The 27,542-nt window shown below is 35.5% G+C and overlaps 1 protein-coding gene across 6 annotated transcripts in view; it reads right to left on the minus strand.

The window, feature by feature from the left end:
- Zyx (lipoma-preferred partner zyxin) overlaps positions 1 to 27,542 on the minus strand; it is a 412,145-nt gene that overhangs the window by 154,898 nt on the left and 229,705 nt on the right. For 5 of the 6 annotated variants that reach the window (XM_070112677.1, XM_070112673.1, XM_070112676.1 and 2 more), the window contains exons 6-7: positions 8,408 to 8,694; positions 8,172 to 8,222 (exon numbers count right to left, since the gene is read on the minus strand). In XM_070112677.1, the coding sequence (XP_069968778.1) occupies positions 8,172 to 8,222; positions 8,408 to 8,694 (338 nt within the window). The remainder of the gene's footprint in view (positions 1 to 8,171; positions 8,223 to 8,407; positions 8,695 to 27,542) is intronic. The other variant, XM_070112674.1, reaches the window with a different exon arrangement.

Here is a 27,542-nt window from a genome sequence, read left to right on the forward strand (position 1 = left end):
AAAATCGGGTTAATACTGCCCTCAAATTCCATATACTACTTATAATGCTTTTCGTTATTCTAACCAGTTTTATGCCGAATATGTCGGTCAGTGAGTATTAATATTTTTTTATATATAAAATTGCTTCAAAATATGTTCTCGAGTATAGCTGAGCAATGTCAAAATTAATATATTTCTCTATCCCCAATATTTATATGATTTCCGTCTTTCCACCTGACATTACACCGTTCCGGTTGATCAACGTGATATTTTAACGAAATTAAGTGGAAAAGATTTTTTTTTAAATTATGTGGTTTGACGCTGAATTAGAATGAAATTAGTATATACTAAATCTAAACCTCACACCTTCATATAATGAATTCCGATTCTCTGGTTGACGTTTGCCACCTAAGCTTATAATATAAAATTTTGCCACTTTGGTGGAGTTAATATCACATTCATACTTATGTATATCTCACTTCAAGCAATAAAACTGAGACTAAGTTTGTGGCCTTTAATATAAGTCAAGAAGATACCAAATTTGATTGTAATTTAATCACGATATCATTTAATAATGGATGTTTAATTCAACATTTGTTTATATACGGTTTGGAGGAATTTTCTGGTCTTTGATTTTCCCAGCTCACATGTACTACTTATGGTATAATTTTTTTCGTCAATTTGATAATTTAATGAAATTAAATGGACAGTTTTTCTTAAAAATAATGTATACCGCTGCATATGAATGAAATTGGTCTAGACTTTGTTTAAACCTTATAACCCTAATATACTGATTTCCGCTCCTCTGGTACAACAGCAACCTCATATACCCCACATATTAAATCTAACCCCCTTAGTTCAGTTTATATAACATATACCATGTTTGAGTTAAATAGCTTCTTTTTATAAAAGTTAACATTTCGGAGAAAAAACTAGTATTGACACAAAATAAATCTATGATCAATAACATAAGTTAATAAGATACCAAATAATAATCGAGTAATGAATGTTGAATTCTTTCGCAACATTTCTATACTTTCGCAACATGTTGCAACAGAGTATAGTTTTTTTCACCAAAGAGTTGTTTGCATCACCTAAAGTGATAGATATAGATTTCTATACACATATATTTCTTCTAATATTTGGTGATAATCAGTGGTTAGGTATATTTTCTCAGCCATCATGTTGAACTTATTATAAAATATACCAGTCAACAATGCTAAAAAAGTTTCTTAGAGTGCTGGACTTTGTATAGAGCAAAAAAATCTTTCTAGAAAAAATTGCATGAAATAAATATTAGTAATGTAGTATCAAAAGGGCTAAAGACCCTTTTTATGTGGTTATAGATAAACTGCGACCATCGGTTTACATGCTACTGTCTATTATTTCAGTTTTGCGACACATTTTAATATGAAGGTCATGAGGTGAACTGTAAACTCAAGAAAATTACATTTTTACCTAGCGCCGTTGGTAGCTTATGAAAGGTTTAGATATTAAGACAGAAAGAAGATAATCGACATACCTGCTCTACATATGTGTATACCATACTTAATTATATGTAAGTTATTGTTAATTTAGCCTTCATGGGTAGACCCTTCAAAATAGGTCCCATAGATCCCCCTGTTTAAGAAAGCGTTTAACAAAAGTAATTTACGGAGGGATTTTCCGAGAACTTAATTTCAATACAATGAAATAAACTACTAATTTCTTAAATATAAATATAACTAAATATTGTGCATTATTATGTTAGTGAATAGCTAAGTAATATATAGGTATACAAAAGTACGTAAGCTGTACCAACATGTTGCAAGGACTGACAAGGAATTACACTGAAAGAGAGCAGCACCTAGGATCCAACTTTTAACACCCGGACGGACTGAATTATATAAGTATTATCTATAAGTATTTTATATATTAATCCATTTATTATTAATTAATTATGCCTAGATTAAGTAGAAAATCTATATTACTAAGTCATCTTCAGAATAGAAGACGTATGAGAGTTCTTCGTGCAAACTCTTTATATAGAGATAGTGAGCAGTCACAAAATACTGTAAGTCACGCTAATCGTAGATTAGATTCCGATGTACGTCTGTCCGAACAAAGTATCAATACAAATCAACATAGAACCAGGCGGGAAAATCCGCATATTCGCTCTGAAGAGCAAATAAGAGATACTCGAGGTCATAGGTCTCGGCGTGAAGACCCCCAGGTTCGATCTGTTGAGCAAATTGCAAATACTGTTCAACATAGAACAAGGCGGTAAGATCCGCAAATTCGCTCTGAAGAGCAAATAAGAGATACTCGAGGTCATAGGTCTCGGCGTGAAGACCCCGAGATTCGATCTGTTGAGCAAATTGCAAATACTGTTCAACATAGAACAAGGCGGCAAGATCCCCAAATTTGCTCTGAAGAGCAAATAAGAAATACTCGGGGTCATAGATCTCGTCGAGAAAATTCTGAGGTACGTTATGATGAACAAAGTAGGAACACTAGGGATCATAGAGAACTTCGCGCAAGAAATCCTGAGTATAGGAATTCAGAGCGCATTCGTGATCAAATGCAAAGGGAACATGCAAGAAGAAATCCTGAAATAAGGAAAGAGGAGCGTGATAAAGAAACACAACGTCGACAGCTTAGTAGGGGGGGTATGAGGGAAGAAATTTTGAATCAGAGACGTCTTAGACAAGGTCAAGTTCGCCTTCGTAGAGATAACCCACTCAATAGACAAATTGAAAACCAAAGGCAGTCCCAACGAATCCGATTAACGAGAGAAAATAATGTTATAGAAACTGGTAATAGTGGCCATTTAACAGATTTCAAAAACATTTATTTCCAAAATATAAATAAGGGCCCTACTGAAATATGTATTTGCTGCGGCGGCTTATGGTTTTCACACCAAGTTCGCAAAATAAATTTCGAAACTATTGCGCAAGGTCACCCGAATGCTGCATCCGCCTTCTTTTTAATGCAAAAATTTATTTCAGAAGATGGAAATTACAATTTTTGTGCTACTTGCAAAAATGCGATTGTTAAAAAGAACGTTCCAAAAATATGTTTAGCTAACCGTCTAGACTTTCCTGAAATACCGGATTGTTTGAAAGGTTTAACCCCAATTGAAGAACGTCTCATAATGCCTAGATTCCCTTTTATGACAATCCGTCCGTTAGGATATCAAGGTCAGATTTGCTCAAAGGTGCTGTCAATATACCAATTTCTGTTAACATTATTCATCTCTACCAAGGTCCTTTGATGAGGCTCATGTTATACAAATTCACTTAAGAAGGCGTTTGAAATACAATCTTGATTACATGATCGATACCATACGCCCCGCAAAGATTATTGAAGCTTTGCAGTTCTTAGTGAATACCCCTCTGTATCGTGTGCACAATATACATATTAATAAAAACTGGATTTCAGAATTTAATAACCAAGAAGAAGTTCCGTTTGTTGCATCTGCAGAGGATTCCCGATTGGTTCAATCTTTTCATGCGGCACAAACTTCTCATGATTATCTCTCAGGTAATAATATTCCCACGGGTCTTTTACCTTCTGAGCTAAATCCAGGCGGTCAAGAAACTCTTTTGGACAATATTCCTGTAGAAAACTTAGACTATAACCGTTTAGTTATAGCGCCAGGTGAAGGACAAAGACCAATTGACATAATTCAAGATAATAATTCAGAAGAGTTTTCATTTGGAACAATATATGTTGGGCAGAAGCGCACATGCTCTGAAACGTATAGCAAGATAATACGTCTTAAATTCGTCGTTTTGACAGAAGAGCGTGTACCATTCCAAAGTTGTTCTATGATTACAAAAAATTAGGACTGCTTCAAATTAAGAATAGTACATCCATTTGCCTTAGAAAGTTTTCAGGTCGCAACCGAGGTACGGCCCAAAATCTATTAAACGAAAACTTTGTTCAAAACTTGATTCAACACGATGATGGTTACAAGGTTTTGAAAGGTGTTAGATCCTCACCTGCGCACTGGGAAGCTGAGAAGAAAAAGGCAGATGCGCTTACTTGTGCTAGATATTTTGACAACCGCTATCGACAAATTCTTAAAGAAGAGAATGCCGACATTTTTTGAGAGCATTTTGTCAGAAATTTCTACTGGAGAGTGGAGTTCCAACAGAGAGGTTCCCCGCATCTACATGGCATGTATTGGATTAATAATGATCTCAAGATCAACCTTCAGGATCCTCAGACATTCACTGATGTCATTAGTTTTATTAACAATTATATTTCTACAGATGGTTCGGTCAGCCACTTAGAAAATTATTTGGGTTATCAAAAGCATAACCACAGTCGGTCTTGTACTAGGTATACACTATCCACCAATGCCTTCAACGCATATACTGTTACCTCTTACAGAAACAAGTCAAAATTCAGAAAGACACAAGGAAAACTTTTTCAAAATTCAAAACGTTTTAAATTCAAATATGACTACAGAAGACATTTCTAATTTAAACGATTTTGAACACTTGCTGTCTGATAGTAGAATAAATATGTCTTTTGATGACTATTTGTTAGTCCTTAGGTCAAGTTTAACAAAACCCAAAATTTTTCTAAAAAGAAAATTACAGGATCGGTTTATAAACGCTTATAATCCTCTGATTTTGGAACTCCATAGAGCAAATATGGATATCCAATATATACTGGATGCATATGCTTGCTGTTCATATATAATTAATTATATTAACAAGTCTAACAGGGGAATTTCTAGGCTCTTAAATGAAGCTATATCAGAGGTAAATGCTGGAAATTATACTATTAAGCAAAAACTTAAACATATAGGTCACAAATTTATATCAGGCACAGAAATATCTGCACAAGAAGCAGTATATTGCTGCATTGGGCTCCATCTTTCGGAAGCAAGTAATGCAGAAATATTTATAAATACCTCCTGACCCGAGGAACGTCTTCGAATGGTAAAACCTAGAGCGGAACTTCAGAACCTTCCTTCAGGCTCGACTGAAATATTCGTAGCCGGTATTTTAGACCGTTATGTTCAAAGATCCGATCAGTTAGAAACTCTTTGTTTAGCTGATTTTGCATCTAGGTATATTTTAAATCTAGTAGAAGAGCACAAGATAGTGATCATGAAGAAGAAGAGAGGAAAGACGATAATTTACCAGAAAGCGGGGTTGTCATGCCTCTTAAAGACGGTAGCGGTTTTGTGAAAAAACGTACCAAACCTTGTATTATTCGGTATAGAAGGTTTAACCCAGATTTGGCCAGAGTTGAGTATTTCCGCGAAATGTTAATGCTTTACTATCCTTGCAACATCTCATTGAAAACGAAAATGAGCAGACTTGCATAACACATCGTATTATAATTGAGGAAAATGAAAGAAAATATGATGTTTTTGAGCAAAGAGAACTTGAAAATGTTCTAGAAAGTCTTTATAATGAAATAGACTTGGATGAAGGTGCTCAAAATGAACGACCTATCGTGGAAAATGAGTTCAGAGTGTTGGCACTTCCAGAAATAAACCCAAATATAAAAGTTGGTTCCCCTTTGTGGGAGTTATTTAAATACTTTAAATTAACAGAGATAATGAGACAACGGGAGGATCAGGCCTTTGCAATTGCATTAAATCATATGGCATCTGGTACTATGACAAATGAGGACTTATCACTCACTGAAACTCGGGTAGTTAATTTCGAAGAAGTTCCCGATGATGCCATACATTTATTTTGGTCCAATGAAGAGACAAATAATTTCAATGCCCTTAAGTTCAGTCGAATCCCAACAGAAGCTTTCCTTTCAACTCCAAAAGACTCAGTTAAAGGAATTGGTATAAATGAAAATGATAATATTTTGGAAAGAGTTAAACTTTTCAAAACTTCTGAAACGCAGGGACTGCCCTATGAATTGACACTAAAAACCTCCGCCAAATATAATATATGATTACAGTGAACATAAACACGTGTAATGGCTTGGTTAATGGGGCAGCTGGACAACTTATGCAAATTGATTTCCATTGTTCTTTTCCAACAATTCTGTGGATTAAATTTTTGGAACCTTCTGTTGGTTTGATAACACGATCAAAAAAGCCTCATCCTCTAGAAAGTTCTTGGACACCAATTGAAAAAGTTCTAAAATCTTTTCAATATAAAAGAAATGAACAAATTTCAATTGAAAGATATCAGTTGTTCCGGCTGAGGGAATAACTATTCATAAGGTCCAGGGCGCCACATATAATAAAGTTGTAGTTCATACTCGACCCAGAATGCCTAGAGCTTCAATATATGTCGCTTGTAGTCGAGCTACTACTGCAGAAGGTCTATTCATCATAGAAAATTTTATTCCTCCTAGCAAATTTTCTGAATCGGATCCTGTATTTAGGGAACTGAGGGAATTGAACACAAATAAAGCTTTGACAATAAGTTTCAATTTTATGATTTCCCAAACATCAGGACATCAAATTTTATTCCATAATGTTCAGAGTCTTCACGCTCACATTAATGATATAAAAAGCGACTGTTTGATGCTATCTTCAGATATTTTATGTTTTGTAGAAACTTGGAGTTATCCTTGCGAAAGTTTTGATATACCAGGATTTACTCCAATTAACGAGCTGATGATAGATAGCACGGAAACAAGCAACAGAAATAAACGGGGCATTATAATATATGTAAAGCATAGTATTGTTTGCTCTATAGAATCAAAGGCTGTAAAGAAAATTTATTCAGGCTGCATATGTTTCAATATTAATATTCTGGTTCTATATAGAAATTCAGCTTTCTTTGTCAGACAATTAATTGTAGAACTTCAGGAAGTCCTTACTTCTGAGTTAGGCAATCAAAATGTGCTAATTGTTGGAGATTTTAACATTTGTTTAATGTCTACAGGGACTGCAATAAGAAATCTGCTTCAAGAAAAAAACTTTAGTTCCCTGTTTGGTGCAGAATATTCAACTACACCTGCCGGTACACAAATTGATTGGGCATTTTCAAACATGGATCCTTCCCGTGTAAATGCAATTACTTTTGAGACAGTACACACTATCATGACAGTATTTGTGTCTCTATTTCGAACTAAAGTTTTCAGACTTAGTGCAATAGTTCTTCATTTTTTTTCCCAAATATAATCGAATTGGAATAGTATAGGAATTTTGACAGTAGTTTTCAAGACAATTTTAAGAAAAATATGTAAATAATCTAATTAAGAAAATTTAAATTATATATATAATTTGTTATTATATATGACATTATTGTATAAATATATGATAGAAATTAAATAGTATAAGGAAAAAATATGTATAATTTGGATATATGTATAAGAATCTCTACAAAAATTTATAATATTATATCATTTTTAAAGTTGTTAATATTTATTATTTTTAAGCTAAACATGTATAATAATATCGATATAATAAATAAAAAATGTTATTCATTGTTCAAAAACGATTTCTTTTCATACTTCTCAATACAGTTGTAATACATTCTATATAAAATCAATGATAAGAGTATACAAAAAGCACAAGAACGATTTCTCATAATTTGAGTAAATTTAGTTTACAAATTGCTCAAATTATTTTCACTGTGAGTGAAAAGATAACTAAGGCAACAGTTCCTACTTCTAATTATTAAAATATATAAAGAACTCTCAAACGAATATACCATTTAACTTTGCGAGAGTATAAAATGTTCAGTTAGATCCGAACTTAGCCCTTCCTTACTTGTTAAATATCAATACATTTTATACTTATATCTTGAATTGCATACAACCTATCCCGGTATGTTTCACCAAAAGCTAATTAATTAAGTTTATTTCACGAACTAACAAAAGTGTTTACGTTTTTGTTTACAATTTACATGCTGTTTTATGCTTTTCTTCTCATTCCAAAAGAATTACGTCCCATGATGGCGGTATAGTGCAATTTGTTTTATTAACAATTGTCACAGCCTAAACCGAAAAAAGTAACAGTAAATACTTGCCGTAATCTTGTATTCAATCATTCTTATTTCAAGAGTACAAAGAGACACTAGTTTTTCGAAACGCTGAAGTTGTTGAAACGCAGGAATAGAAATTAAAATGGAATATACATATGTACATATGTAGTTCCAACTTGCTTATTTCTCGAGGAATTCTAAGGAAGTTAAAAGTTTATTGTGAAATTTTGATATTCTAATATTACTTAAATCGTACTTTCGATTGTATATTTATGATGTTGGGCGTACCTGTGAGGAACTTCCATTATTGTAAATATCGATGCTATTGTTATAGTCAGTCTGTGCAATGTAAAGAGAATGGATTTAGGTTAAGCATTAATAAATATATGAAACCACAATTAGTTATCTTTCAATTCTGTATTTTGGAAGCATAAGAAAATTTAAAACATAAGATCCTTATTTTAAAGTAATCATTAGTTTTATATTTGTTTTTATATGTTCAAAGATAATTAAATAAACCTTACCTGTAATGTTGTACAATATGAACTGAAGTTATTGCTGCAAGTAACATTCATATATGGTCCACTAAAGATGTGATTGTTAGGTTCATTACTATTAACTTTCGATTCATGGTTTTTTATATCGCAAGGATGATAGGTTTTTTTAAATACATTCGTTGCTTTTCTTAATTCACTATAAGATGAACTAACAGGACTAGGAGGTGGCTGCATTTCCTCCGGATGGTGGTTTGAACACTCGCTCAATTCGTCGATGGAAAGTTCATGTGGTGGGGGTACATCGACCACATAGTCTGTACAGATACATAAAAAATTAGAGCCATGTATTGATTAGAAGCTTACACACGTATATTTAATATTAACTATTAATGCCATACATATTAATTAACTTAAAAGATAATTATGTATGTAATATAAAGTTAACCAAAGGGGCTAAATTTAATACATTCGATATATGAGGAAAAAGGCAACCAAATAATCAGAAGTGATATAAGGTTTAGGCCAAAGGCTGCTATACTTTGTTTAACATGTTGCCAGAGTATATAAATTAGATTATAGGCGTGTTTTATTTGACCAGCACTTTAAGTTATTAGCTTACTTACAGCTCTTCGTCTCATCGACTGCGGTATTCGGCGTTGCCAATGCTCAAAGGACAATAAATCTTCCACAAAATCTTTCTCTCCATAACTCCTAACGCCGACTTATCAGATGTTGTCTCTGTCCACGCCTCCGCGCCATATAAACTAGGCGGCAATGATGAGGGACTTGTAGAGTTTGATCTTTGTCCGTCGAGAGAGGACTTCACATTTCAAATGCCTACTCAGGCAAGAGTGATAGTACGTTGGTGTTAATGGTGATTCCAAGATAGGCGAAATCTATCTACGACTTGTAAGTTATGACTGTGAACAGTGACTTGTGAGCCAAGTCGCGAAAGCGATGACTGTTTGCTTGTTTTGTCCTCGTTCACAGTAAGACCCATACGCTTCGCTTCCTTATCTAATCTGGAAAAAGCAAAATGGCATACGCCAGCAGCTGTACACTCTTATAATTGATTAAACCTTCTTTATTCCAGCAATAGATAGAATAAGTCACACAATAGGGAGTCTCCCTGTCTGAAACCTAATTAGCTATCAAACGGCTCGGGCGCCTTCCCGATCCTGATGGCACTTTTGATGCTGCTTAACGTCAGTTTATACAGTCGTATTAGTTTTGTAGGGATGCCAAATTCAGACATACCGACATAGAGGAAGCTCCCTTTCTTGCTGTCGAAGGTAGCTTTAAAATCGACGAAGAGGATGAGTACCAATCGTCTTTTCAGATTTTTCCAAAATTTGGCGCATGGGGAATTGCTGGTGAATTATAGATTGTGTAAAGCCACACAGATGAAGTCTTATCAGTTTGTTGATGGTGGGCTTCAGTCTTTCACACACTATATACACACATATGCGATATTAAGGAGGCTTATTGCACGGTAATTGGCGCAGATGGTGGTAAGGAGCTTTGTGTGGATAAGACAAAGCACACTTAAGTTCCAATCATCGGGCATGCTTTTATCCGACCATGTCCTACAAAGAAGCAAACGCAGCATGCAGTCAGTTCTTCGCCGTCGTTTTTGCATAGCTGGGCCGGCAATCCATCGGCCCCTGCCGCTTTGTTGTTCTTTAGGCTGGTAATTGGTATTCAGGCTGCTCCATGGTCGGGCAAGAGATCTATTTCATCGTCATCGATTGAGGAATCGGTTTCGCAATCTCCAAGTGTTACATTTTCACTGCCGTTCAGCGGGCTGGAGAAGTGTTCCCTTCATGAATTCAGTATGCTCTGGACATCCGCTGCTAGACCACCTCTTCCCTCTTCAAGATAGTGGTCCGAGTCGATATTAGAACCTCTGAGCATATACACATCCAGAACACGGAAAATATGTCTCTCATCTATTAAATCATTATCGATATGGTTTTGAGCTTTTTAAACCGGAAACAGCCAAGTACCTTAATGAACGTTCTTGTGCTAGAATCTAGTCTACATCCAACTATATTTCGGGTCCCAGCGAAGTCGATCAGGCTCTACCCATTTCAAGATGTTGTACCTGCTTTGTCCACGCTGCCGTTAAAGTCTATTACATCAGGTATTTTGTTAAAATCCGTTGTCCAGTAAGTTGGGGTTCCGGACGATACAAACTCACATCGCGCTTAAGCTGTCGTTAGACCCCAGCATACATGATGCGAATTTCGCCACCCATAATAAGTTTGTATGTGTGCATATGAAAAGATCTTTATATTCATCAACGAGAATTTTGTATTGGATTTGTACCTATATACAATACTTGCGGTTTGCCGAGAGATGGCGAAACTTGGTATTTTTTTTCTTGTTCTAATATACCGAACTTGCGTTGGAAACTTTTGCGCATCTTTTTCAGTATACGTCATTCATTTGAAGCGTACACACCAATTATTTTTTTTTCACTCAATTATGTTGAACGTTATATATATGCCAATTTTTCTGAAACTTGCGCCATCTTTCCACAACTTAATGTTAATTTTTCTTTCCGACAGACTAATTTCTTTTCCTTTGGTTTCCATTTTTTTAAATATTATCAAAACGCGTCAAGAGCTCTTTAAACGACTAATTATATTAAAACACAATAGAATCTACGTAAAAAGAAGGAACAAATTCATGAGAAGTAACGGTATATACAATTCAAGCTAACTGAACGCAGACTTTCTGGTGCCTATATTTACTTGTTCTTACACTAAAATCCCGTTACCACAAATATTCAAATAGGAATATACATTTTTGTTTTTGCATTTTGAACTTAAGAATATAAAGAAGAAATACATGAAGAAAATTTTAACTGAAATACCTATTTACATTGTGTTTTTACTTCACTTAACATATCTATTTTCTCTTCTTGCAAAATAGTTTAAAGTTCTTCTTGACACTTTAATAATCTTATGAAATGTTATAACGCGACTTTTTTGTGCGTAAGGAATTTTGTACATCCAATGGATGAAGACTGTTCGAGAACGATAGGTTAATATGAGACACATGACTATAATCAAGGTCAGTTTTCCAATCAGACCCAGCACACCCAAAACCAGTGCCAGCCATATATCCAAGCCTTTATCCAAGGTGTCAGTAAAATTTTAACAAGTTTTACATATGATATCGAGATTCGTTATTATATGAAATTGAGAACCGATCACAATCAACCATTATTACAATAGGTATTGGGATCTAAGGGGAACATATGGAATAATTTTTTCAAATATTAGCACCAAATCACATTTTGTCTTAAATAACATGTTCACATGATATTAATAGAATAGAAAAGAAGGACAAAATGCCTAATTTCGCCATACAAATATGACAGTTGTTAATCTCGCCTTGAAGCTAATTAACTCGAAATCTCCCTGTTCCACTCAGATTTAGCGCCATCTGTTTGCCACATTTTGTTATATCACAGTTGATTTTGACATTAAAGTATCAATATCAAAACAGTGGGGTAATGTGAAGTGAGGCTACCAAAGTCGATAAAATAAAGTTTCTGCGAGAAAAAATGCCACAGTTTCGATCTGCTATTAAAAAACAGATAGTCCAACGGCAGTGAGGATAACTCCGGGTGGCACCTCCGCCCACTCCCCATATAACGGTACTGTTAAAAACTACTAAAAGCGCGATAAATCAAGCACTAAACACGTCAGAGACATTAAATTTTATCTCTTGGATGGTATGAGATGACTTTATATGAAAACCCATATCTTGGGATCTTTTTAACTGATTTCAACCAAATTTGGTACATAATCTTTTTATATTTCTATGTTATAGTGCGAAAATGGGCGAAATCGGATTACAACCACGGCAATTTCCTATATGACCCCATTTTCCACTTCCACACATTCCACTTGATTCTTTCACTTTTCACTATGCAAATCAAGCAACAATGATTATATCGGCGTAAAACTTTGCGTGAATAATACGTTTAAAGTATGCCACCTTGTGACCAAAAATTCTCTAAATCGAACCAAAACTGTTCAAGCCCCTAAGTACTAAATATGTGAACCCCAGTACATATAGTTGACTTTTTACCGTAAATATCGGCCATTGTGTAAGATATATAATTGAAATTCATATAATAGAATAAATAAATGAAACTATCGATAATATTATGTCTTTGTTTCAAAAATGGGTCGAACCGGATCAATAGTTCTTGTAGCCCTCATATATCTAATATAAATATTTTTGAACTTCCGCGTGACTTTATACCGCATATGTGAGTTATCTCAATGAAAATGAGAGAGCGTGTTTTACTCATAACAAGATCAAATCGGGTGAAAATTTTCCTTAGCCCCCATGTAACTAATATCAGGATTTTCGAACATTCGTCTGACTTTACTCCATTTGATTGGTGATGGTATGTTAGGTACCTTAATGAAACAGTGGGAGCATTTTATTAGCCTGTGGCATGTTAGTAGTATGTGGTATTAGAAAAAATTAATAAAATCGGGTTAATACTGCCCTCAAATTCCATATACTACTTATAATGCTTTTCGTTATTCTAACCAGTTTTATGCCGAATATGTCGGTCAGTGAGTATTAATATTTTTTTATACTCTCGCAACCTGTTGCTACAGAGTATAATAGTTTTGTTCACCTAACGGTTGTTTGTATCACCTAAAACTAATCGAGTTAGATATAGGGTTATATATATATAAATGATCAGGATGAAGAGACGAGTTGAAATCCGGGTGACTGTCTGTCCGTCCGTCCGTCTGTCCGTCTGTCCGTCCGTCCGTCTGTCCGTCCGTCCGTGCAAGCTCTAACTTGAGTAAAAATTGAGATATCTTTATGAAACTTGGTAGACATGTTTCATGGTACCGTGAGACGGTTGGTATTGCAGATGGGCGTAATCGGACCACTGCCACGCCCACAAAACGCTATTAATCAAAAACAAATAACTTGCCATAACTAAGCTCCGCAATAAGATACAAGACTGTTATTTGGTACACAGGATCACATTAGGGAGGGGCATCTGCAGTTAAAATTTTTTTTTTAAAAGTGGGCGTGGTCCCGCCTCTAATAGGTTTAATGTGCATATCTCCTAAACCGCTAATGCTATTATAACAAAATTCACTAGAAGCAAATTTTTTTAGCACTTCTATTGACGGTGTGAAAATATTTGAAATCGGGTGGCAACTCCGCCCACTCCCCATATAACGGTACTGTTAAAAACTACTAAAAGCGCGATAAATCAAGCACTAAACACGCCAGAGACATTAAATTTTATCTCTGAGATGGTATAAGATGACTTTATAGGAACCGCGTTCAAAATTAGACAGTGGGCGTGGCACAGCCCACTTTTAGGTGAAAACCCATATCTTGAGATCTGCTTAACCGATTTCAACCAAATTCGGTGCGTAACGTTCTTTTCATGTTTCTATGTCATAGTGCGAAAATGGGCGAAATCGGATTACAACCACGCCTAATTTCCATATGACACCATTTTAAATACCACTTGATTCTTTCACTTTCCACTATGCAAATCAAGCAACAATGATTATATCGGCGTAAAACTTTGCGCGAATAATACGTTTAAAGTATGCCACCTTGTGACCAAAAATTTTCTAAATCGAACCAAAACTGTATAAAAGCCCCTAGGTACTGAATATGTGGACCCCAGTAGCTATAGTTGACCTTCTACCGAAAATATCAGTCAATCCACAAAGAAATCTTAAACGAGTATACCATTTGACTTTGCGAGAGTATAAAATGTTCGGTTACATCCGAACTTAGCCCTTCCTTACTTGTTTATATATAAAATTGCTTCAAAATATGTTCTCGAGTATAGCTGAGCAATGTCAAAATTAATATATTTCTCTATCCCCAATATATATATGATTTCCGTCTTGCCACCTGACTTTACACCGTTCCGGTTGATCAACGTGATATTTTAACGACATTAAGTGGAAAAGATTTTTTAAAAATTATGTGGTTTGACGCTGAATTAGCATGAAATTAGTATATACTAAATCTAAACCTCACACCTTCATATAATGAATTCCGATTCTCTGGTTGACGTTTGCCACCTAAGCTTATAATATAAAATTTTGCCACTTTGGTGGAGTTAATATCACATTCATACTTATGTATATCTCACTTCAAGTAATAAAACTGAGAATAAGTTTATGGCCTTTAATATAAGTCAAGAAGATACCAAATTTGATTGTAATTTAATCACGACATCATTTAATAATGGATGTTTAAGTCAACATTTGTTTATATACGGTTTGGAGGAATTTTCTGGTCTTTGATTTTCCCAGCTCACATGTACTACTTATGGTATAATTTTTTTCGTCAATTTGATAATTTAATGAAATTAAATGGACAGTTTTTCTTAAAAATAATGTATACCGCTGCATATGAATGAAATTGGTCTAGACTTTGTTTAAACCTTATAACCCTAATATACTGATTTCCGCTCCTCTGGTACAACAGCAACCTCATATACCCCACATATTAAATCTAAGCCCTTTAGTTCAGTTTATATAACATATACCATGTTTGAGTTAAATAGCTTCTTTTTATAAAAGTTAACATTTCGGAGAAAAAAGTAGTATTGACACAAAATAAATCTATGATCAATAACATAAGTTAATAAGATACCAAATAATAATCGAGTAATGAATGTTGAATTCTTTCGCAACATTTCTATACTTTCGCAACATGTTGCAACAGAGTATAGTTTTTTAAAGTGATAGATATAGATTTCTATACACATATATTTCTTCTAATATTTGGTGATAATCAGTGGTTAGGTATATTTTCTCAGCCATCATGTTGAACTTATTATAAAATATACCAGTCAACAATGCTAAAAAAGTTTCTTAGAGTGCTGGACTTTGTATAGAGCAAAAAAATCTTTCTAGAAAAAATTGCATGAAATAAATATTAGTAATGTAGTATCAAAAGGGCTAAAGACCCTTTTTATGTGGTTATAGATAAACTGCGACCATCGGTTTACATGCTACTGTCTAATATTTCAGTTTTGCGACACATTTTAATATGAAGGTCATGAGGTGAACTGTAAACTCAAGAAAATTACATTTTTACCTAGCGCCGTTGGTAGCTTATGAAAGGTTTAGATATTAAGACAGAAAGAAGATAATCTACATACCTGCTCTTTTGTTCAATTTATGATTTTTAGCTTTTGCCATCGTCACGAAAAGACGCTTGTTGGCAAACGCATGCTCGGGGAGATGAGAGGGAGTCTGTTTTTATGAATGAAGCGAGGTTGCTTGTCGAAAGTACGCCTGTGTTCATGAATGAAAATGTTGTATGATTTACTATAAATTTGGCCTTCGGCTATTTGGCTGACTTATTGACATGTGACGGTTGTTGTTTTTGTAAAATAATTTTTGTAGTTTTTGCGGGTGATATATTTACATGTGTACGGATATTCATATGTATGTAGGTTGCTTTGTGTATGCATTATTTGTTTGGCAATGTTATATATATGTACATACATATATATGTTGACATATAAATCAATGCGCGCACTTATACTTGTAGTGTATTGATGAGTGATAAAGTTATAATTTGAATTTCTGAATCCATACATTCAAATGCGCTTGTGCAGATATTACATAATTTAATAGAGTCTTATCAGTTTTGCAGGCATTCATAAAAATTCGCATAATGCTATTCATATCAATATATATGATTGCATATACGCGTATAAAAATATAGGAGAAAGGAGTAACATGCGGCTGTAATATCAATGCAAACTTTTGAGCATAATTTTCATTGAATACTCAGCTCTGTTCACGTGCCACTGTTAAAATTTCTCCTTCTGAGCTAGCTGTGGTAAAACACGCTCATCGTATTTTGTTAGGTTTTGACAATTCACACGTTGGTCCGTAGTTGGACCTTCTCTATATTTTCTTAGGGATATAAGGTTTGAACCCATGTCTAGACCATTTTCATTCATATTTCCCCACAATTTTTAAGAAAACTTGTTCATTTATTTTATTAAAGTATCACTTATTATATTTTGTCAGGTGGAAAGTCGGAAATTATTATACATACTATATTGGGGACAGAAAAAGGGATGGGCTAATTGAGTTAATATTGACATATCTGAGGTATACTTGAAATCAAGCGATTTTATAAATATATAACTCAGACATTGAACGACATGTTCAGCATAAGGTTTGATAAAATAACGAAAATCAATATATGTATGGTAGTATTTGGGAGTTGGGGTAATTCGTAGACTCGATTCACATATTTTCGGCATTAAACTATAGTAGATGAAATATTTATCCAATATTAATCAGTGAATTATGCTAAGATATCTTATATATTGACTGATATAAGTATATGGCATAAATCCAACCGGAAGTTTGAAAATCTTATGATAGATATACATATGAGAGATAGGAGTAGTATTGAACCGATTTTATCTATTCTTGGCAATACAACATACTATTAACAGAATAAAATGCTTCCTGAGTTTCATTAAAGTACCTCACATACAGACACCAAAATATATGGAGTGAAATCAACCGGATGTTTGAAAATTCTGTGATTAGTTATATTGGCGCTCGAAAAAGTTTTTAACGGATTTTAGGCACAAAGATACATTGTTATTCGAAAAATATCTTTATTTTAGCTACATGGGGCTAGTATTGACTCGATTCAACCCATTTTTGACATTCATACAGACAATTATCAGGAAAGGATTGTCCGCGAATTTCAATAATTTATCTCACACCTTGACCGATATTTTCGGTAACAAGTCAACTATAGGCACTGGGCCCCACATATTCGGAACCTAGGGGCTTGAACAGTTTTGGTTCAATTTGGACAATTTCTGGTCATAAAGTGGCAGATTTTGAAGGGACTATTTGTGCAAAGTTTTATCCCCATATATTAATTTGTGATTTATTTGTTTACTGGAATGTGAAAGTATCAGATGGAATTTAAAATTGTGTTATATGGGTACACGTATACGGTTGTGATTCGATTTCCTTCATTTTCGCACTGCAACATTGGAATTGTAAGAATGTTATGTAATGAATTTGGTTGAAATCGGTCCAGCTGGTCGCGAGATATGTGATTTCATCTAAAAGTGGGCGGTGCCAGACCCACCGTTCACTTTTGATACCGGCTCCTATAAAACCCTCTTGTGCCATCCTGGGTGTAAAATTAAATGTCTCTGACGCATTTAGTTATTGATTTTTTACACTTTAAATAGTTTTTAATAAAACCGATATATAATATGAGGAATGGGCGGAGTTATCATCTGATTTCACTAATTTTCACACTATCGTAAAAAGGGTTGAAAATATTTGTTGTGTGCAAATTTGGCTGATATGGATTTATTGGTTTGGGAGATATATACATTAAGCTTATTTGGGGGCGGGGCACCACAGATGCCCCTCCTTAATTAGATTCATTGTGCCAAATTTGACTTCTGTATCTTAATTTACGGCTTGGTTATAGCACTTTATACGTTTTCGATTAAAGACGTTTTGTGGGCGTGGCAGGGGTCCAATTACGCCCATCTACGAACTCGTTCTAACTTTTTTGCCAAGCAACATGTGTACCAAGTTTCATAAAGATACCTTAATTTTTACTCATGTTGCAGCTTGCACAGACAGGCAAACGGACAAATATAATATATTAATAATTTTATGCCATCGCTTTAAGGGCCTTTCGGAAGCTCTGCAAAATACCCGTCTACGGCTGTAATAGCTTCTTCATTCGACGAAAAACGCTTTTCACGAAAAAATTATTTCAGGTTTCTGAAGAGATAGTAGTCGCTGGGAGCCAAATCTGGTGAATACGGTGGATGCCCAAGCAAATTGCACTTTAATTCGTTGACTTTTGTCATTGTTAAAACACATTTGTGAGCAGGTTGTCTTGATGAAAATTTATTATTTGTTTGCTACAAACCAGGTCTTTTCAAATGAAGTTTTTTATCCAGCTGATCCAAAAGACTGCAATAATATTCAGAGTTGATGGCACAACCTTCTATGCTGTTCGTTGTGACTTCACCTGCTTTGGAGCTGAACAACCAGCTTCAGTCCACTGTAAACGTTCTTGTTTCAAATTTGGATTATCCTGGTAGATCCAGGTAGATCGATAGTTATAAAACGACACAAGAAATTGGTTTGTTCTGCTTAAAACAATTCAAATTATGGTGAGAAATTTTTTCCATCCAGTTTTTGTTGAATTGTTAACGTGTGCGGCTCTAACTTTCCAAACAGCTTTATCATATGTAATTCTCCATGAATAGGTATACTTAAGATCCTACTTTTAAGCAATTTTATAATAATTTAACTCAGACACTGAACAACATGTTCAGCATAAGGTTTGATAAAATAACGAAACTCAATATATGTAGGGTAGTATTTAGGAGTTGGGGTAAATTGTAGACTAAATTCACATATTTTCAGCAATAAACTAATTCTTCATTTTAAATATGAAGTACTCGTTCTTCTGAGATACCTATGGCATTAGCAATTTCACGCTTAGTCAAACTTGAATTAGACTAGCAGTTTTATGAACTTTCTCAATGATTTCAGGTGTGGTTGCGGTTTTTGGTCGTCCTTCGCGTGGATTGTCTTCATGCCTAGTACGACCACGTTTAAATTCACCAGCCCAAAATTCGACGGTGCGTTTTGAAGGAGAGGTACTTCTAACAATTGATCAAAAATTTCGTTTTCTTTTAAACCTTTCAAAACAAAGAATCTAATCACTGCGCGATATTAAATGTTTTCCATATGAAATGATTTGTAACTTTGCATATGTTCTCATGATGTACCAACTTGGGGAAAAAAATTCTTGGTGAGACCAACCAACTTTTAAACTAACCTGTACATGCTTATACATATGTATGCACCTCGGAGAGAACGGACAAAATTAATATCGGGTGCTCCATTTCGAGATTCCCTACTTTTTTAGAAAAAAAAAACACAGAAAATTCAAATTTAATAGGGAATGTTTATTATCATTCAAAAGAACACATTTTGGCTTTTTTCGCTTTGGCACCGCTGAATGAAATTTGGCTCGAAAACGTCGGATCTTCTTGGAACTTTTCAAGAGCTCATAGAGCGAGGCGATGTTGCTTGGGAAGGTCGAGCGGCTTCAGTTCCAACAGCACAAGCTGCATTTTGTACGCTTTCAATTGAAGACCCCGACATAAAATGTGCCAAGTCGTTCTATACGTCAGTCCGAATTGCTGCGAACAGCGCCGAATCGACTCTTCGAGGTACGTGCTGGACGTAGTCTATTCGGTCGAATATTATCCAATAATTAATGCTGGGTCTCAAGATTGTTAATAGTAGGCTCAGTGGGTCAATTATGTTGAATGTATGTGTATGAACCAAAATAATCTGACAGCTCGACACGACTTACGCGTGATCTGCTAAAAAAAAATATCGCCGTGATCTATTGCACACTTCTTGCTCTAAAATTATTAATATAATTACTAAATATATAAATCAAGATTCATTATATGACTAGCGAGATAATTAGATTTGTTAATTACAAACACTATTAGAGGTCAACATCCAATGTGTTGTACGTGGGTAGATGCCCTGTCTAATATCACGGTGCTCATGACCACAGCGGATCAAAACAATCCCTTGATCGCCCTTCAAAAAATGCAAAGCATTATTTGGTGTAAGAGGGTAAAGTGGAATGGACACCAATTTCTTCGTGGTCGGGTTTAGGCCTTCTAAACCCTCTGCCGTACTCTGGGTACGGCAACCGACCGCAATGCAATGCGATTCCGAATTGAGCTGATACAAGGCAAATGAGCAGATTGAACTCCAAAAGTTTACTGCTCCCCGTGTTACCAGAATTATGGTCAGACCAATTGTTATAATTTCTACCTATGGCTGAAGCAAAGCCCTTACAAAAACGCCTTGTGCATTTTCTGATACGGTGGATGATTCGACTCAACATAAGATGCTCTATTTGCTGCCTGATTCATTAGCGTCACATCGATGTCAGTAACGCTTTCTGGCCCATTAAACGTATACCATTCGTTCGGCTCATTCAGAATATGGAAGCTATTAGCCAACCATTCATTTAATGCCTTGCCGTGATTGAGGCTTTGATATCCAGACGTATGCCTGGATACCTTACTAAATCACATCGAGGGAGAAGAATTCGCATCCAACCCTGGGATAAATAGACTACTACTTGCAAGTATTAGTAGCTTATTCGTGTAGGCCAGGTAGGGCTAGAGGGGTTTCGTTAAATTTGCAGTACAAACTAGACACAAGCATAAGTTAAAATGTGATTGGGATTCACTTTCCCCAGATTGGTAAATTTTTCGGTTTGGGGGGAAGACTTGGACACTATCTACAGAAACAATTGGCCTAACCGTTGATGACTGGAAAATGTCCTAACCACCATCTATGTCGGATCACTCCTGGATACCCTGTAGCAATCGCGAGATATCCAATACTCCCCTCCAATATCGAAACCCTAGAAGGACAGCATGGGATAAATTTACCAAGATAGCAATAACAAATTTTGAAAATAGTAAGTATCATAATAAAATCAATATAGTAAGAAGTAGATAAAGAGTAAATATTAGAAAAGGTCTAACCACCTCCTTCAATTGATCAACCCCGGTAACGGTTCTCAAAAAAAAGGAAATTGCCTCCTTGGTGGAACGTTAACCTTTAAAACCAGAGAAGTAACAAAGACATCTTAAAGCAATAAAAAAAAGCGTCAGCAAACAAAAGAAGAATTATGGCAATCTTTCTGCATACCGATAGATAGCTGCAAAGAATCCGCCAGACTGACTAGGATATTGTCCAAGCAACATGTTAATATATCTTATTTAAAGACCAAAGACGGTGCGTGGACTTCCTCCGCAGGAGAATCGCGAAAGGAACTTATGAAAACGAACTTCCCTGGTAATAAGCAAACAGCAGTAAAAGTACAACCAAAACTATACTGGTTATACTGGCCGGCTGGCGTGATACCATACATAGAACTTCTGGTCCTTAGCAATGGTGATAGGCCCCATGTAGACCCTACCATCTTCTTACATGTATATAGGGCACCACTGGCCTTTTTCACCCTCTCCTCTACATTAAGTTATCACATCAGTTCGCTATCCAAGATTACTCCCAGGTACTTGGTATGCTCTTTAATTGTTAACTCCACTTTGGGTATTCGTCTTACCGGCGTTTACCTCTAGGTTAGCCGATATTGCCCGTTATTGTATGACCCTTAGAGCGTTATTCGTCACGCTACTAATTGTGTATAGGAACTTGCCCGTCACTAGTATATCGTCTGCATAGGCTATCAACTTGAGTGCTCTACCTACAAATTTTCTCAGAAGCTCATTTTCTGCAAGTGACCACAGGAGAGGCGACAGAAAATCCTTGAGAAGTTCCTGTTCACGCTAATCTGGGCCACCGGGCTTCGTTCCATTCTGCAGTAATCTTCCTGCACCTTAGTAGGGTCTTTATCCATTTTATGAGAGTTAGCTTTATCTGCTGCTTCCAGATTATTAACTATTTAGCGATTAGAGACCCCGAATTTAAACGGTTTGAAGCCGTTGAGTGCACAAAGTATTTTGTTCTTTGTTACGATATCGGAAGGGACGTACGTACTCTACGTTATTTCCTACTGGTTGGAAATTAGCAGCGTAGGTGCTTCCAGTGATTCGTCACTGCATCCTGTCCACTCTCCACATTTTTTGCATAGGAGCCTGGGTGTAGTCGAATGTTTGGATAATAGTTTCCTAAGCCTAGCCACCTTGGTTGTCTTTTCTAACTTACTGCAGAAGCTCCTCCATGACTCCCTTTTACTTATGCGAATCTCTTTTATGTATTCCTTACGTACATATTTATACAAGGTTCAATTCAAAAGTTCCAGGACTTTTTAAACAACGCGGCTTCTATTGGCGTCATCTGTCTGAAATTGTTATCCCTCAATTGTGTATTCTTCAGTGTTGTCGTATAAAATTTATATAACAGCTGACTTGTATAACAGCTGAGATATCGCGCTACATGTAACATTACATTTGTAGTTACGGTCGGAAAATTAGCATCGAACAAAGAGCCAACATTAAGTTTTGTTTTAAACTTGGTAAAACTTTTGGCAAAACTCATCAAATGATGAAACAAGTTTATGGCGATGAGAGTGCACGAGTGGTTTCAACGTTTTCAAAGAGGTCGTGAGGAAATAAATGAGAAATGAGCCGAAACCCAAAAAATCGCGCCTGGAGAAGTCAAAAGTGAAGACAATGCTGATTTTCATTATGATTCCAAGGATATTGTCCACAAAGAATTTGTTCCACCCGGCCAAAACGTTAATGCGGTATTCTACCTTGGAGGTTTGAAGCGTTTGGTGCACCGTATTCGACGTGTTCGGCCCGAATATCGCAAAGATGGAAGTTGGCGTTTGTTGCACGATAATGCGCCGTCTCATCGATCGACGCTTGTGGCCGATTGTTTGACCAAAAATCACATTTTAACAATTAGCCACTCCCCTTATTCACCTGATATGGCACCCTGCGATTTTTATTTGTTCGGAAAACTACATTTGGCCATGAAACGAAACCGCTATGCTGACGTTGATGCCATCCAAAAGACGACGACCGCCATCCTCGACGCTATACCAACAAATGACCTAAAAAAGACATTCGATAACCTTCTTGAACGTGCAAAACGTTGTATTCAGGCGAAAGGAGACTATTTTGAAGTCGACCAATAAATTTTTCAAAAAAAAACAAATTATATTCGTTTTTTAATAATAGTCCTGAAACTTTTGAATTGCACCTTGTGTTACCTCCAGCATGACTTCTCATCGGCTTTTTTGGCAGTTTGAAGAGTTCCTTAACTTTTCGCGTACGTGATCCGAGGCCCCTGTTCCACCAAAGCAGCTTCGAATCACGCTTTGCGTGTGACGGGTGGCATGCAATGTGATACGATTTGTTAAGAATGTGTGTGGGTGTGACGGTACGTTAATCCAGTTCAGAGGTTGAGTCACAAGCCTCGAAGCTAGTTAAATTCCCTTTTACTATCTTTCTGTAGAAATCCCAGTTAGTTGTCTTGGGATTTCTAAAAGTTTCACTCATATTGAGAGCTGAGAATTTTACATGACATCCTATATACCTATGGTCAGAAAATGAGGGTGCAATGTATGAGAAAAAGGTGTACACTTTCTTTTGACGCTGACAGTAAGTCGAATAAAGTATTCTTTCTTTGAATTGTTCTTAAAAACTAATAGGAAGTCGGATATTGCCAACGTTTGAAAACTTCCACTAAGTATTTTGGCATGGAATAGACAAGCTTAGAGGTTTCTGTTGAAGGGATGTGTGCTCCTTCCTCCTGCAGCACATCCTTCAACATATTCTTTGAGGTAATTGTGTTTTGGCGGATTTTACGTTACAGTGAATCTCATCAGCGCCTTTTAGGATTAAAATCTAGTGATTCTGGTAGCGTTTGAAGCTGCTTGGGAACGTTGTAGAGTAACTAAATCTTAACTATGTCGGCTGTATGCTTCGGGTCGTTATCCTGAGGAAAATAGGAGTCACTTCCAAGAACCAATTCTTCCGCTCTTCGCTTGACATTTGTTTTTAAGACATTAAGGTATGTACAAGGTGCGTTCCAAAGTAAACAGTAAAAAAGTAAACTCTAGTGGCGCCATCTATATGTCGACTAGTGGGTTAGAATCTGCTATCCTTTATCGACTTCCACTAAAAATTTCATGATATTTCATCTATTGGAAGTGAAGTTATTGCGTTTTAAGTGTCAGTAAGTTTTTGTCATCTGTGCGAAAGTGAGCTTCGAACAAAGAGCCAAAATTAAATTTTGTTTTAAAATGGTAAAACTTCTACCGAAACGTTGCAATTGATGAAACAAGATTATGGCGATGATTGCCTATCCCGTAGCAGAGTGCACGAGTGGTTTAAACGTTTTCCTCCTACCTCACGACCACTTGTGAGGACATAAATGAGAAATGAGCCGAAACCCACAAAATAGCGCCTGGAGAAGTTAAACGTGAAGACAATGCTGATTTTCATTATGATTCCAAGGGTATTGTCCACAAAGAATTTGTTCCACCCGGCCAAAACGTTAATGTGGTATTCTACCTTCGCTGTATTCGACGTGTTTGGCCCGAATATCGCCTAGATGGAAGTTGGCGTTTGTTGCACGATAATGCGCCGTCTCATCGATCGACGCTTGTGGCCGATTATTTGACCAAAAATCAAATTTTACCAATCAACCACTACCCGTATTCACCTGATATGGCACCGTGCGACATCTATCTTTTCGATAAAATGCATTTGCGATGAAAGGAAAGCGTTATGCAGACGTGGAGGCCATTTAAAACGCTTGCACAGCCATACCGGGCAACGAGCTAAAACACTCGTTCGACATGCTTTTGGACCGTGCAAAAAGCTGTATTAAAGCAGAAGGAGACAATTTTGAATAAAATTAATTGATTTTGCCGATAAAACCATTTGTTCTGTCTTTTTTTTTAAAGTCCTGTTTACTTTGGAAAGCACCTTGTATATTTTACCATGGTGAACTCTATAAATTCCATTTGGCCCACATAATTACTAGCTATGCACCCTCATATTATTGCTTCTTCACCACCGTTCTTCACAGAATGCATCAAGATTTTCTCATAGAATGCCGTGCCCGTTTTTCGCCGTAAAATCTTACACCCCTGGATTCCAAAGACGAGAAACATGCTTTTATCGGAAAAAATAACTCTGGCAAAACTCCTGGGACTTATTTAAGTGCTCTTTCGCAAAAAAATTATGCACTTACCTATTAACTAACGATATGAATGAGTTCTTGTGTGCGACTTGACCATAAAACCCTGTTGGCGCCTCACCATCATGAGACATGAAGATTTTCCTTCACACTTCGTAACACGTTACGAGTTTCACGTTAGCGTAGCGTTAGCGAAAACGCAGAAGATGAAGTGGACAACACCTTTGACGAACTGTATGAATATTTGTACATTGTCATGAAGTGCCGGAAGGGAGTTGTAAATTTTCTTCCTAAATCAATTCATTGGTACGAAGATATTCTGACTCCAATGAAAAATAATCGCTTCCGCCAAATGTTATGAGTAAATCGGCCACCATTTAATTATCTTTTACCACTGATTTCACATGAAAAAGCATTCACAAAATGCAAGCGTAAAAAGTTTTCTGTAGAGCTACAACTCGCAATAGTTTTATTCAGATTGGGTTTATCAGGAGATTTTGCATCGGTTGCAAAAATTGCCACAAAAATGATTTTTAATGTTTATTAAAGCTATTGCAGCAATATACAAGTATATACTGACCAGATTTTGCAGAATGCTCTAAAGTAGTGCTAAAAGCTTTCAATGAACTGCCGTTTTGCATTGGATACGTTGATGGCACCGAAATTCAATTAGCAGAAGCACCTGTTAAAATCATGCAAATTATTTTTCCAGATGTCATATATAATATATTCTCATAAAGTACCAGCTGAAAAATCTCTATGTCGTGGTTGGTTACTGCGGATCAACTCGCGATTCAAAAATATTAAAAGATTTATAATTTTTTCAAAAACCGCTATAATTTTTTTTGGGACAGGAATGGCTTGCAAATTCTTCTACACATACACTTAACAATATTATAGTCTGATTTCATTAAGTAATAAGTAATTTGTCAAAGTCGCCGGCAGGGTAAAGTGTTATTCGTTAATCTGACAGCTTTTTAATTTACAAGGACAAAATACATGTAAAAGTTTACCGAACAACGAAAAACGATGCTGCATGTTAAATCGTATAATGCTGGTATATTAACAGCTTTATCTAATCGAATTGGGGATGTGGCTTTTTTGTTGGCAACTGCTTGAATATTAAATTATGGAAGATGAAATTATATTTTTTATTTAGAAACTATAAAGTATAGTGTGGAGATAGAAATTATTGGAAGATTAATTATATTAGACCTCTATTGAAAAACAAATAAATAAAGCATACATATATGCCCTTTTACACTTGCAAAAGAATACTTAGCAGGAACTGGGGCCTTAAACCAAATAAAGTCATGTGGATGCATACTTCATTAGTCCAATTCTAACTTATGGATCACAGGTTTGGTGACCAGCATTAAAGAAACAATGAAGTATCAGAAAACTAAATGGAATAATAAGAGCAGCTATATTTAAATTTGCGTATGTAACATATGTGTATATTGCTGTGCCATGCATGTGCATGTGTTATACATTGAATTGCATAGATAATATATTTGTTTATCTGCAAGTTCTTAATATATGTAAATATGTTTTGTATTGTTAAGTGTTGAATGCACGTTTATTGAAAGCATATGTTTCTTTTGTTTTTGTTTATGTTATATTTGGCATAGTCGAAGATAAAAATGTTCAAGGATATTTGTATATATTGCCGAGGATAAAAGTAATTATTTAAATGAGTGTCCTGTATGTTCTTTTTTGTTAACAGTCGAGATTACATATTTTTACTAACACTTATGGCACAAACAGTCACCCACGCAAAACCGTGTACCGTTATCCATTATCTGAAACAAGATGGTCAAGCAGAATAATGCTATAAAACATTTACCAGAAATTTATGACGCCCTATATGAAATATCAAATAATATATCATATTATCAGAAGGCAAAATATGACGCTAATTGTCTAGCAGAAAAAATATGCACCTTTTCATTCATTTGTTCACTAAATGTATGGCATATAATATTGACAAAAGTAAATTTTGTGACTAAAATTCAGGAGAACCTTTCAGCAAATGATTCATTGGATATTAACGCCGATGATTTGTGTGATGAAATTATGTCATATCAGAAATTTTTCATAAAATTAAATAATGATGTGGTGAAAATTCTTGAATTTATATATTTAAACAATTTGACAGCTGTATGCCCTAACATTACAAAAGCATTACGAATTATGCTTACTATGCCAGTTACAGTAGCAAGCGCGAAAAGGTCATTTTCGAAATTAAAACTTATAAAAATTATATCCAAATCATCCATAGAAGAGGCCATACTAGACCATATAGACATGCATGAATCTATTAAGGATTTCGCAAACAAAAAAGCGAGAAAAGTGGAAATATTACAATTTAAGTATGTTTATATTCT

The sequence above is a fragment of the Bactrocera oleae genome, chromosome X, assembly GCF_042242935.1.
Source record: "Bactrocera oleae isolate idBacOlea1 chromosome X, idBacOlea1, whole genome shotgun sequence".
Lineage (NCBI taxonomy): Eukaryota > Metazoa > Arthropoda > Insecta > Diptera > Tephritidae > Bactrocera > Bactrocera oleae.